Source organism: Haemaphysalis longicornis, unplaced genomic scaffold (genome assembly GCF_048455015.1).
Source record: "Haemaphysalis longicornis isolate Haplotype H1 unplaced genomic scaffold, Haemaphysalis longicornis Haplotype H1 scaffold_8, whole genome shotgun sequence".
Classification (NCBI taxonomy): domain Eukaryota; kingdom Metazoa; phylum Arthropoda; class Arachnida; order Ixodida; family Ixodidae; genus Haemaphysalis; species Haemaphysalis longicornis.
This window is the reverse complement of record NW_027526445.1, coordinates 155,884,651-155,898,764: the sequence shown is the minus strand read 5'-3', so window position 1 is coordinate 155,898,764 and position 14,114 is coordinate 155,884,651. Positions and strand designations below refer to the sequence as shown.

Here is a 14,114-nt window from a genome sequence, read left to right as displayed (position 1 = left end):
CCCAGCCCTAAGGGGCTTCACCCCTAAAAGTCGTAGTCGCATGGAGTGTTCCTACGCTTATTTAAGCGTAGCTCTCAAGCTTTGAAATCGACAGAAAAGACGGCAGTAAACGGGTTATTTACGAGGCCAGCCTTTTCTCTTCACCGCTTTACAATTATCACGTGTGACTTTGTGCACTTCTCGTGTATGCACTGTACTGATCCAGCATGTCTTCCTGTGCGCACGCAGTGACCACTCAAGCACCTTCGCCGTCAAGTAAGTTACCTATCCTTGCTGACGTCACGTGTGTAGTAGTATTGCCCAAAGCTGAGAAACTTTTATTGTAATGGTGGAGGCCACTTGGCCGTAGTTGGGGTAGGGGAAAGAAGGAAGAGTAGGTGGCGATTAGTCAGCCATGATTACGGCATGGTTGGAGATAATGTGCGGTATATAAGGAAAGGGTTGCAGTCCCCATCTTACACTACCCTTGTTAGGCCATTTTTAATTGGAGTAACAACTAGAGCATGCCGGAAATTAGGGTCTTCGTGAGGGGGGACATCAGGTGACAAATTATGGGGAGAGACGGAGCAAAAGATCACGCGAAGACGCGAAAGCTGCAATGTACTAAGTTAAGTGTTTGAGGTCCGATAAAACTTCGGTGACAACTAGGACATCACGGTGGAGCGGAAGTGCCCGAGTGGAACCATTTCTGCGGTGTGGTGGAAGTAAAGGCAGCATGCATTGACGATCTTGTCAACGAAGGCTTTGCAAGAGAAATACAGTGAACTATATACCCTTGAGACAAACTCGAAGGAACCATGACAATTTCTTCGTCTTATCAGAAGCCCTCCCCCCAAAAAAAAATCGGCAACACGCCGAGGTGCATGCAAATATTGAATGAAGTAGACTTACAATAGAGGAAAATAATCGTTTATTTGAGTGGGCAACGAGATAGGAGGCTGTCTTGAAATGCTCTTGCCTGGTTTTATCCAGTCCAAGCAGCGACGTAGAGCGTACGCCCACTACCTCAAGCGACAACGCAGCAGAGAAAGAGAGTGAACTCCTCTCTTTCTCGGTGGTGACGCGGTGGGACTCGCGACGCTAACCGACACGAGCTCACATGCTTCCGCTGAGAAACGACATTGATCAGGAGAGCTGCTACGTTCACGAACGGGAATCGCTTTTATTAAACATTTTTTGACCTCTTATAAGTTTTTTATCTTTCTTAATAGTTTTGCGCCTCTCTCCCCCCCCCCCCCCCCCAGCAGAGCGGCCATTAAAGTCGCCCTCGCTCATTCTTTTTCTTTGCTTTGCCGCTGGCTCCCTGGACCTGAAGGGTGGGAGAAGTGGCAACTTTGTCCGCGCGTCTTTTTTTAAAGACGATAGTCTTTCTAGGGCTACTTAAACTGAGAAATTTTGGTCTGTCTGTCTGTCTGTCTGTCTGTCTGTCTGTCTGTCTGTCTGTCTGTCTGTCTGTCTGTCTGTCTGTCTGTGACTCGATTCAGCCACCCGGTCAAAGCAAAACAATGCCTGCGCAATAGTCTTATATAGTCACAAATCTACCCGTCTATGTCCGGTGTAATGTTCATACTTGTCAACATTGTTGAAGAAGAACAAGACATTACGCAAATATGAGACAACAAATGAATACAGAAGTGATATTTGCAGTGTTCCTTTATAAAAAAATCAAACATGTTTGACTTTTGCGAAATTAAATACTTCATCAACTGCAGAACAAGAATTCACTCCGCCGTCGCCTGCTGTCGCCCGCGCCACTATAGCTTCTGGCGCCATTTTAAGAAATCAACCGGCAACAGTTACGCAAGGTTCCACTAGATAGGTTCCATGTTCTGCTTGCAACGCACGTGGAGTAGGGAAACGCGGCTCTATAAACGTTAAAGTAGGGCGGCTCGATTAACCCGCGTCTTCGCCGTACGGCAGCGTTCGCATCGAGACACCCGGTTTGGAGCAGTGGAACGCGGGAAATTTGAAATGATTTAAGCAAACCTTTGGCGTCTTTACCTTGGGAGGAGCGCGACGCAAAAGGAACAACATGGGAGGTGAGCAGGAAAGCGAAGGGAGGCATTTACTTCGCAAAAGCCGATAAAGACTGTCGTCTTTTGACGTCATTTGCAACGAAAGGAGCAGATACGCGGCCATTTTTTTTTTTCTCGCTCCATGGTGCGAATTCGCTTCGCGCTGTGGTTTTCTTTTACTTTTCTTTCCCCCCGGTTGCGTAAATGCCCCGCCGCACACCACCAAGACTTCCATGTTCGCTGCCCAGAATCGCCAGCAGTGGGTGGCCACCCCGAAAGTCGTTCGTCTTAACCGAAGAGTACGTGCAAGGCTGTTCGTCTTAAGCGGATTTTTTTTTTTTTTTGCATTGTGTCTATGCAAAACCAAAAAAACGTTCCCACGTTGCTCGGCATAAGTGAGCATTTGTCCTAACCGAGTTCTTCATAACGGGACCTCACTGTATACTCCATTAAGGACACCCTATCCACGTGTAACAATTTTCTGGGCATTTTGCAGCGTAAAGCGTTCGAGTCGTCCGGTTCTTCGCTTCCAGCCAGATATGCAGTGCTGTTACCCTCAGAATGTCTTGCAACCTTAATGTCTTGCCCCTGTCTTGTTCAACAGGGGCTGTCAATCTAGTAGGCCCTAAAAATTGGTTCCCATTTCCACGCGCTAAGAGGTTGTGTACGTGTTTATATTATACTTGATATACTTACGAGCGCTGTAGTCGTATTGAGTGCGGGGATACAATCATAATCGCCATCAATATCAACAACAGCCTAGTTATGTCCACTGCAGGACAGAGGTCTCTCCCAGTTACTTATAACCGCTTCTGTTTTGCGATTCCCGCCTGCATTGATGGCTCCCGAATTTTGTTATTTCATCCTTCCATCGGGTTAACTTCTACTTCCCTTACTTCTACACTCCTGTCTTTCGGTACCCACTCTCTTACCACGCTGGTCCACCAGTTACCGCTAATATCCACTGCCCTCGTTTCGTTCTTGCTATACAACACGTGAATGGCCTTCCCCTTCTTCTAGACCCATCTCTTGTTATCCACTCTGTTACTCTGTTACTCTGTCCACCGCTTGTCGGTTCGTCTCACCACATCGCCAGCCCAAGTCCATTTCTTTTCCTTTATTCGAACTAAGATGTCGTCTACTCTAGTTTGTTCTCTGACCCAGGTGGCTCATTTCCTGTCCCTGCAGTGTTATTCCTAACATTAATCCCCCTATTTGCAGCGCTTCGTCGAACACTGTCATGCTATATGCACGGACGTCTTTTGTTTTATTTCTGTTAATCAGGTTTGACAGCTCGGCCAATTCAATCCGATCCACCGTACTTGACACTTCCATATTCTTACGTTTGGCAATCAGTTCCTTCGTTTTCTTAGATTTCCAGTTTGTCGTCTACATGCTGCTGCTGATTAACTGACTGCCGATGTTAGGTTCCCATTTAGCCTGTCAACACTGACCTCGATCTGCCCGTTCAGAAGGACGAATTTATTTTGAAGAGTTACTTGAAACTCCTGTGATCTGACTCTGACTGACTCCATGCGGGATTTTTTAGTCTTCACGGGTTTCCTTCTTTCTCGTTTGAGATTCAGCCTTAGCCTATGACCGTGCTCCGATTATTACTTAGCACCTCTACGTCTTGCACGATACCTGGATGGTCACTTAAAATGAAGTCAATCTCGTTTTTTTTGCTGTACCATCGGGTCTTTTCAACGTCCATTTCATATTCTTTCGTTTGTAGAAGACTGCGTTCATCAACCTTAGGTTATTTCTCTCTGAAAACCCCACCAGTGTATCCCCTCTACTGTCGCGACTGCCTATTCGGAAGTTTCCCCCTGACCTTTCTCCCATTTGCTTCTTACCGACCTTTGCGTTAATGTCTCCCATCACAATCGTGAACTGCGTTGTTGCTTTCTTCATTGCTGATTCGGCGCCCTCGTAGACGCTATCTACGGCTTCGTCATCATAGATGTTTGTTGGCGCATAGGCCTATACTATCTTTAACCTGTATGGCTTGTTTAGCTTGATCACAACAGCCGCGACTCTCTCGCTAATGCTGAAAAACTCATCCGCGTTTCCTGATATTTCTCTGTGGATTAAAAATCCCAACTCGTGTTTTTTTTTTTTTTCTTCTCTTGGGGTCCCCTGTAGCACATTATATGTCCGCTAGTGAGCTCCATGAAGCCTTCTCCTGTTCTTCCAACTTCGCTTAACCCTATAATATTCCCCTTAATGTCCGAGAGCTCCTCTAGTAGTACAGCTGACCTTCCCCCACTAGACAGAGTGCGTGCGTTGAACGTTCCAAAGGCGGCCTGTCCGGACCCAGAGATTCTTAGCACCCTCTGCTGTATCGCTGCTCTGACCACCGCCGTGCACATGGACAGGGGCTCTACAGCTGCTGAAGACTGAGGGCCGAGATTTGAGCTGGTCGTTTATGGGAGGTATGAAGGATGAAGGATTTATTTCAACCCGATGGAGGGATGAAATAAAGAAATTCGGGGAAAGGAAAGAAATTCTGGACTCGAGCAGAACGAAACAGGAGCTGTTGGACGTAGTGGGAGAGGCCTTTATCCTGCAGCAGACCTGAGTAAGCGGATGATGATGACGATGTTCCCGTGAATGTCTATCGACACATGGATAGGTGACCGGTAAAAAGCGCAAAGGCTCATGGGTACGTCGTCTGCTCCCGCCACTTCCGGTTTGAGATTTCTCCTTCCCTCCTGTACCACGGCGGCTTTCACGCGCGCGTACGTGTGTTGTTTCTCTGTTTCCACCGAAAAACAAAAACGGTCATGCATCGTGCGTTAAATGAATAACAACGATTAATCGTACTAGGGGCTTCTCTGAAAGGTGCGCACTCTGTGACAAATAAACAACACGCACACACGCGCGCGAAAGCCGCCGGTCGTAGGGGAGGGAAGGAGAAATCTCGAACCGGAAGTGGCGGCAGCAGACGACGCACCCATGAGACTTTGCGCTTCTTACCGGTCACCTGTTGCCTAAGGCAGTCGTTCTTAGCCGTGAGCGTGCCGGGGACTCCTTTCCGGCTTGCAAAAGTAAAAGTGACTGGGGACCCCACGATGAACTACTATATATGTCGATCCTTGTCATAATGCCAAACAATTTGCTCTTGCAGCTTAAGTCACCCACCTACATATTCAGTGCAGAACTTTTGCATCTGACTTTTATGCTGATGCCTGTCATATTGTCAAGCAATTTTATCTCGCAGCTAAAAGCCACCCAAACACCTTATTAGTTGTTGTTGGTGCTGCACTTTGTTTTATTTCTTTGTTCTATTGCTCTCCCTACATGAGCCCCCACTCCCCTCTGTAATGCCCTTGGCCTTGAGGGTAAAATAAATAAATAAATAAATAAATAAATAAATAAATAAATAAACAAATAAATAAATAAATAAATAAATATGCTGCCGTTTGCGTGTCTGGCTGCTTCGCATAGCTGGCGTGTTGTGCAAAAAGCCAACTTTAAAATCTGTTCTACACGGATGATTTACGCAGCCAAGATACCTTTTACTGCGAAACGGTAGTTTATTCCGGTGAATCAGCTTTACTCCGCGCTTCTCCCGCTTCTCCTCGCCACCATCGACCCCTCTTTCACAACTGTTATCTGCCGGGGTCTTTCACGTTCAAGCACGCCCACATAAGCGGTTCGTACACGTGCGGGGAGTGGAGGAAGGAGGGGGGGGGGGGGGGGAGGGAGGAGGGGACCAGCAGATACGAAGCTATAGGTAGAGTGTAATAGAATATAGATTCCATGCCCTCAAAACCGAATGCGACCTGTCTGGTGTCTTCCCTGGTAGAGAGGATTGGGTTGTGTGTTACACATGCAGACAGTAAGATGACGCCGGAGGGAAACAGACAGCTCCATGTTTGTTCGCTAGAATAAAGCTCGAGTCCATCCAAGTTTCATTCAGCTAATTAACTAGGATATGTGTTCAATTGCAAATTACAAACAAAAGCGTTTTTTCTCCTGCACTCCGTCGGCTACGTCTAGCTACGCAGGTCATCCATCTTCACAGAATGAAAGGGCACCATTTTTTTTTTCAATGCAAGCAAGGTTTGGCAAAAAGGAGAATAAAAAAAAAGGTGGGGGGGGGGGGGGGGGGGGAGGGTGTAGAGAGTTTCGAGAAGGGCTTCGCGCACCCCTGGAATGTCCTCGCAGACACTTTGGTGAGTGCGGCCGGGCCTCCATTTGAGAGGCAGTGCCCTAAGCCGTTGCCTTCATGAGACTTCCTGATTCTTGCTGGTGTGCAGAGTACCAGCGCGTATCGGAGCACTCGCTGTGGTGCGTGTACAGTCGCGAGACGTCCAGCCAAGGGGACTACGGCCCCGAAGACATGCCGCACTACCTCTGCGCCGTCTTCGTGTACGCGTACGTGGCACTAGCTCGACGCGGGAGGCTGGAGCCCAGTGCCAAGTACCAGGGTGAGGGGCTGCACGGGTACTCTCATATTATTAAAGCGCATACAGCTTTAGTGTTCTCGCTGATGCCGTCTGTAACCCGAAAACGCCCTGCAGGAAAGCCAACTTTCTCTGACAATGATAATGAATGGTCGTTGGTGAAGTGAAATGAAAAAAAAAACCTTCCCATGGCCGGAATCGAACCGCGTTACGAAGCCGGCCCCTATCCGATTGCTTAATTTCTCAGACGACAACCAAACAATGCGTCACTAGAAAGCTTCGCCTTCTACCACCGTCGTTGTTAGACGGAGCGGTGCATGATTTTTTATTGTTGTTGTTTCACATGGCGTTACCTGAGTTACTTCAAAAGTAGTCCTTATCGGATAACTGGAGGCGACTTTGTCGAACTCGCATAATTGTGTCTGCGCTCTATAGGTAAGCACTAATCCTTAATTTCAGTGTATGGCGCAAGTGTGGAGCTTTAGTTAATCCAAAACTTTATATGGCTAGCTGAAAGCGGTTTTATGTACGCAGAAAACTCTTCCTTGGAAACCCGATAAGCATGCGTTAAAAAAAAACACGTTGAAGAGGAGATAGAAGTAAGTGGAGAGAGTGTTGCTGGCTTTATTTCTCGAATGGCAGCGAGATACTGCGTGAGGCACAGATCAAGCGATAACAGCGGGCAGGGGTGGCCGGCGGTGCTGGCAGAGGAGCGCCAACGTGGCAACAGACATATTAAACAGCTTTAGTTTCACGTGTGCGCAGAGTTCACGTGCGCGAACGTGAAGAGTTTACGTAGCCCACGCGCATGTAGTTTGAAACCGTTTTAGTTACACGCACGCAACGCACTCCGCTCGTAGGGCGTCAGGATGCACGCACTCTCCTAGCGCGATGATGATGATGATAAATACTGGCTCTCCCTTTGAATCGGGGCGTCGGTTGTCAACAACCGACTTGCCTGTTTTATTCCACTTAATTGGCCTTCTCCCAGCTAACCTAATGGATTTGCCTCCCCCCACCTCCTTCTCACCCCCCCCCCCCCCCAGTTTTAAACTCCCATTGCTCTTTCCCCGTTTTTCCTGACCTCGCTGTCCTAATTCTTACTCGTGATCTCGCGAGCCCGTTGCCATGACGACGGCAAACGCTCCTTCGTCAGGCTTAACAGCTGGAAAATCACCCTTCTCTCTGAGAAACAAAAGTTGTTTCTCGATTTAAACTTTAGGTGAAGGTAACAATGGGAAAAATTCCCCGCATTTCCCCGAGGGGAAGAATGTGAAAGTGCGAATGCACGAGTTGAATTTGCGCGGTTCGGTAATGTTCGCGAAAGAGAGATCACACACACACACACACACAACTACAAAGAAAGATGCATTTATTCACAGACACCTATTTGTGTTGTCGTTGTACTTGATTGCTAGAGCGGATCTCAGCTTTGAAATTTCGTGTCAGTACTCCTTTAAGCGGGTGCATTAGCCCTTCTCACGCCCGATTCCTGGCCAATCCCCCCGTGGGTATGTGCCATGTCAGCGGCCAGGCAGCGCGCGCCCATCTCCCCCCGTTGCCAAGGAAGACGAGGAGATTCCTGATCAATCCCCCACGTGGGTATGCTATGCGGACATCGCCGGTGGACGCAGGTTCAGGGTCGCTTAAGAAGTGCATTCGCACTTAAAATTTAAGGTGAAATCAACCATTTAGAACACGACACCGCACCGAGGGATTAGCGAGGAAGCTGTTTTTGCTGCGAAGCGGGAGGACAGGGCGCTGCAATGTTGGTCAACTGCACGTACGGAAGAACACCACAACATAAAAATTGTGGTTGATCCCTCTTTTATAGGAATCGGTAAAACACGAAAGTGAAAGGTGCCTTCGCAGGAGCAGTTGAATAAATGAACCTCCTTCATGTGCGAAGGGTTCGCGAGCCTCACCCCGCCAGACGAAGTGACGCCGACACGCAAGAAACAAACAAACAGAAAAAAAAAACCCGGTTTATTCCGGGACAACAAAACCAAAAATGACATGCACAGAAACAGCTGCTCAAAAAACAACGGCCATAAGAACAACGCCTTCGCAGAGGGTGCCTCAATTCACTCGCGTCCCCCGTACACGAAGGCGCTGGCATCGAGCCACCAACTGTCGGCGCTCATTAGCGTCATGATGCGCTACTTCGCTTCGCCTCTCCTAGGCGGCAGCACCATATGAATCGAGTCATAGGGAAGGACATAAGGCGCGTTCGTAGAGCTGCTCACGTCTCTGCCCGTAGCGCAGTCGGTAGAGCACCGCGTACCTCCCGCTGCGGCGAGAGGGCTCGAGAGGGCATGCGCCCGAATCCTGGCGCCGCAGCGTCACAGGCACTTTTTTTAGCGGCGTCACTTCCGTGACAGATATGACGTGAGTGAAATCTTAGTGTACCCGGGCATAAAACACTTTCGTGTTAAAATTTGAACTCACGCACGTCCGTGAGACTCAGATAGGCCCTTTGCGTTCTGAGAATTCGCACTGGTGACCCGTAAAAGTTCTACGTACGTGGAGCTTCTACGTACGAGAAACTAAAACTGTCCATTTTGTTGGGCGTTCTGAGCGTTAGCGTATTGCGGGGCGTAAAGCGGAGCGTATGCTTTTCACGACACGCCCTTGCGTAGTTTTATTACAGGGTTTTTTAGTTGCGTATATACGCTAACGCTTGTGGTACCATCTGTTGAGCCCAATGCGAAGTACCCAAAGTAGCTCGCCAGCGAGATTTTTGTTTTAATTTGCCGCGTTAGCATGGCTCTGATTTTTGGTATCTGAAAAGTAGGATAAAAAGGCCCTCTTACCTTACATAGTTGAAGAAACTGGTTATCGCCGACCAAAGGTTAAAAAGGCTAAAAAGACGTTTCGGCTTCCATAACAGAAGCCTTGTTCACTGCGCCTTGTAGGCGCAGTAGGAAGCCTTGTAGGCGCAGTGAAGCCTTGTAGGAAGCCTTGTAGGCGCAGTGAACAAGGCTTCCGTATGGAAGCCGAAACGTCTTTTTAGCCTTTTTAACTAAACCTTTGGTCGGCGATAACCAGTTTCTTCAACTATGTATCTGTCACCCGACGAGACGAGTTTTCGTCAAACCATAGATTTCCCTCTTACCTTTATTCAATTTCAGGCGGAGGTACACCGTATGCCCGCCATGATTGTTTTGCTATTACTAGCTTCTGTCACGCGCATACGCAGAAGCGACCAGGAAGCTGCGGTCCGTAGCGAGCGACCCACCCCGCGACGTGTACCTGGGAGTGATGGGACCAGACGCGCCGACCGCGGCTGTCTCGGAGACCATCGCGGAGGCCCGCTATCGCACGCAGCTCTGTGAAGACATCGAGGACGCCCTCGAGGACCAGGGCCTGCAGGGGGTGCTGTTCCACTTCCCGGAACCTTACCGCGAGTCGCTCGGCAAAGCCGACGCCGTGGAAGAATTCGTCCGTGTGAGTATCAGCCACTACTCTACTCTACATTCTCGGCGCCGCGTTTAGGTCAACGCAGTGCGTTTACTAACGCGCATGCGCAGATTTCCCCGTAGCGGAGTGACTCTCTGCGTACTGCGTCGACTTTGTATTAGAGAGAGAGAGAGAGAGAAAATACCTTTATAGAGAAAAGACGTTTATGGAGAAAAGACCTTTATTGTATTAGACATTCCCTCGCGGTGGCGCGTATACAAACAGGAGGGGGCAACTCCCCGCTGGTGTGCCGCTCCTACCAAAGAGCCCCCCCCCCCCCCCCCCCCCGACACGCACACACACACTCCCCCGTAAAATTTGTTTAGCATGAGCAAAGTAATAATATTGTTGTTGAGACCACACAATGTGGTGTGTCTGTGTGTGTGTGTGGGGGGGGGGGGGGGGGGAGGGCACTTACACCATAGGAGAGCGAGCAATTTAAAAGCTGGATACCTTTGACACCGAGCCCTAGCTCGATCCCATCGGAAGTTCGTGTTTCCACTGGCTAGCAAACACACACTGGCATTCCCGTGAGACGTCCCCACGAAGCTACAGTTATTTAGCGGCTCAGCCTCCACACAGCACTCCAGTGGCCATTGCCTTCACTATTGGAGTTACCCCCGAACAGATGAATGTCGACCAAAGAAAAGCAGCTCTACAGCGAAAGATTTAGGCGGAATCAAGATCCGAGCTCTCCGGCCCGTACTTAAGTGTGTCCTTGCAGACCTCAAGCAGGCGACGTCAGAGGCAGCCGCCCTGCCAGCTCGATGAATGGAGTAGTTTATATATCGTAACTGTAGAGACTCAGGGTACATGGACGTGTAAAGACAAGTTGGTTCATATCGGTAGGTTACGCTGGTAGATAGTACAAATATGCCACTTTTGGCAGCATCAGTTAAGCAACACAGAAAAGTCGACAGTACGAAAATGGCCGTTGCTCCGCCCGTGTGTTTTCCCGCATACGGCTTGTTTAATAATTTTTTCTTACGAGTCCTAAAAAGGCGTGCGAACCCGTAAATTTAACGTAAACCGAGGTTGCAACTTTTGTTGTGTATGTGTTTTTGAGGCAGAAACTTCAGCTAGTAAAAATTACTGAACAAGTTCCCGCTTTACACCCGCACGTAGCATTGCGCTAGGTCCGATTTCTTCAGTCAGATATTTCGACCCGGCGTATGCCAGCACGGCCAATATAGGTACTTTAGATGGTGAACACGACCTCTGATACCGTGTAGGTAGATCCACTAGCTAGATCAGGTTCTTGTACGTATCCAAAAAAAAAACTGTGGTAGAAGTCCTAGATATTTATTGGGTGACTATGCGGTGTTACGAATCGGCCAGCGCCGCAGTACTTCCCCGCATCACTCCTCGGCTGTGCGGCGAAGCCACTGTGCGCCTTTGAAAACACGCGCCACCATGTCGGTGACAAGTTGCGACAAGCCGCGTCAGACGCTTTGCTCTCGGCGCATTTCAAAACTTCGGCGGCTGGCGGCTAGGCTCGTCTCCACGCTCTTCAAGGACACAGAGCAAACGGAGTACTCCTCTCTCCCCTCTCCCGGACTCAACGCGCGCCGAGGCTATGGACGGCTTACGAACTCTGGAAAGAGCGTTGTGTGTGTCTGTGACGTTCGTGACGTGTTCCAGCTTGTTGGCGTTTGACCGTTACCGCTTTTGGGTATAAATAGACCCCCGCAAGCGTTGTAAACCATTCCTGTTAGAGCAGCGAATCGATGTTGTCGCTCTGCTCGAGTCCTGTATTGTAACCTCGCCCGTCGGGGTATTGTTCTTTGGCTTCGGCTCACCTCTCGCTATGAAGTAAACAGTTACGTTAGCCTACGGCCTCTGGACTTCTTCACGGCTGCAACAGCGGCTGGCCGCTCGCATCATACACGCTACCACTCGTATGTCGGAGGCCACGGAGCTCGGATCGGGTGCCCCCGCCCAGTCGCAACAGCGGCCAAGCCGGTTCCATGATTTACTTGAAACCCCGCTGGGAAATTTCACGCTGGAAAATTTCACTGGAGGCGAATGAGAGAAGGATTTTGGAGACAAGACTCGAGGGGTCACACAGGGTGATTAAATGAAAACGAATGTTTTCGTCATGCGCTTCGCGCATGTTATTACGTAGGAAGGAATAATACATGACTGTTTTTTTTTTTAAATAAGCAGTTGATAAAGCGCTCGTGTTGTCGAGGTGAACACGAGGACGCGGGTTCGATTCCCGGCCGCGGCGGCCGCTTTTCTGATGGAGGCGAAAAGCAAAAACGCCCGTGCGTACGAGATTTCAAAATTAACCCGGAGCCCTTCACTACGGCGCGCCTCATCGCCTGCGTTGCGTCGGCGCGTTAAACCCTACAATCAATCCATCGTGTTGTCGACTTCCCTGTGCATCGTCTTTTCCGGCTTTAAATGAATAATCTAGTCCAACCAGCTCAGCTTTCCGTACTACTCATTTTCTCACCTTCTCTGGGGTGGAGAACACCACAGAGCAGTTTAGTATTTTTCTGTTACAAAAAAAGAGGAAAAAAACTGAACCGCCATTGATGTGCCACATGGCTTTTTACGTCAAGAAGGAACATCGGAGGACAACGGGAGATGATCGCCGGCTGTCATTATTTATTTATAAAAAACAAAGCATCATTTCAATTACAACAAAACTTAAGTTTGTATGGAAGCTCGATCAAATAGTTCCTCAAACTTCTGTGTCCCTTCTATACACCAAACTACGTGTTTACTACAGGCGATGGAGACCTGTTTCGGCGCCTTCTCGAAGAAGATGGCGCTGGTGGTCCCTGGGGACGAAGAGCAGAGGAACAGTTTCTTCCCTTTCCTCGTCGCAAGGAAGTAAGGAAACCGCTCAAGCAACTGCTTCTGAGAGCGCACACTCAAACAAAGAAAAAGAACTGTGGTTGATTCCTCTTTCATAGGAATCGGTAAAACACGAAAGTGAGATGTGCAGCGAAATCTGCAGCTGAGCATGATTTGAGGGTCAGCGGCTGTCTTGTGGGTGTGCTTGGCGAGCGACGTCCTGCTGGCGGGTCGCTTCGGCAAAGGTGTACTGGCGTCACTTCCGTGACGAATAGGACGTCAGTCAAATCTTGGTGTATCCCGGCATAAATCACTTTAGTGTTAAAATATAAAACCAGAAAACGAACAACCCGAAGTATAACGTACTTTCCAGTACTAAAGGTTGCTTCCCCGCAAGTTTACTCTGTGTGCAGGGGTGCACCCTTTACAGGACGCTTGCTCCGTTGTACTGACGTCACTTCCGTGAGGGATATGACGTTGGCGAAATCTTCGTGTATCCCGGAATAAAACACTTTCGTGTTAAAAGGCAGCGCATCTGCTCACTTCGCTGCAAATGCCGTCAAAAAAGGATAGTCTTCTCCCATCTGTGCCACGTAAATACCTACCTTCTCTTCCCCTCCCTTCAATTGCTCGTACGATAAACACGGAAAATGTTCGCTAAAGTCAGTCCAATTTTCTATGATGGTGATGAATGATGATTGCTAGTGATATCTCCTTTGTAGCGGGGTAATGATATGTCTTCTTACCAAAAAAAACAGTAGTCAGTAAAAGCTCGTTAATTCGAACTCAGTTAATTCGAACTTCCGGTTTATTCGAACTCATGCCCTTGTCCTGGCACAGCCCTATATATTTCAATAGGGGAAAACTCCCGATAATTAGAACGCGTTGGTATCCAGAACGGTTAATTCGAAGCATGATATCCTGGTTTCCATAGCTCCTAGCTGGCAGAAAAAGTAGGTCCAGAGTGATTACAATGTGTTGCAAATCCAAACCAAACCAAATTTACTAGAGATGCAGAACAACGAAACAGAAAAACAACGGCGTGGCACGCGCGCTACGCTCCTGCAACAGCTTATTTCGCGTCTACAGAGGGCGCCGCGCCACCGGCGCCAGTAGAGTTGCTGTATATCGCGGATGGACGCGCAACTCTGCTCCTCTAGGGGAGCTATATACAGGAACTCTAGGCGCCAGTGCTCCGGCACATGCCATTATTTACGATGCATTATTTACGAAATCACCTGCCACAACGCTTAGTAACGCCTAATTCGCGATGACGAGTCCAGATGTGGCTTCTTTGTGTTATGCCCGCGCAGAGTGGCGCGATTACAATTCATTCTAGCGCCCGCCCGCTGACTCGAACTCCGCTTAATTCGAACAATTTTATGGTCCTCTTCGAGTTCGAATTAACGAGCTTTTACTGTGT

The 14,114-nt window shown here is 48.9% G+C and overlaps 1 protein-coding gene across 1 annotated transcript in view; it reads left to right on the top strand.

Annotated features, from left to right (window-relative positions):
- Positions 1–206: 206 nt before the first annotated feature.
- LOC144148543 (uncharacterized) overlaps positions 207–14,114 on the top strand; it is a gene marked incomplete at its 3' end in the record, with an annotated part of 28,048 nt that continues 14,140 nt past the window's right edge. The window contains 4 exon segments of the mRNA XM_077680063.1: positions 207–255; positions 6,281–6,451; positions 9,627–9,874; positions 12,624–12,727. Coding sequence (XP_077536189.1) covers positions 207–255; positions 6,281–6,451; positions 9,627–9,874; positions 12,624–12,727 — 572 coding nt within the window.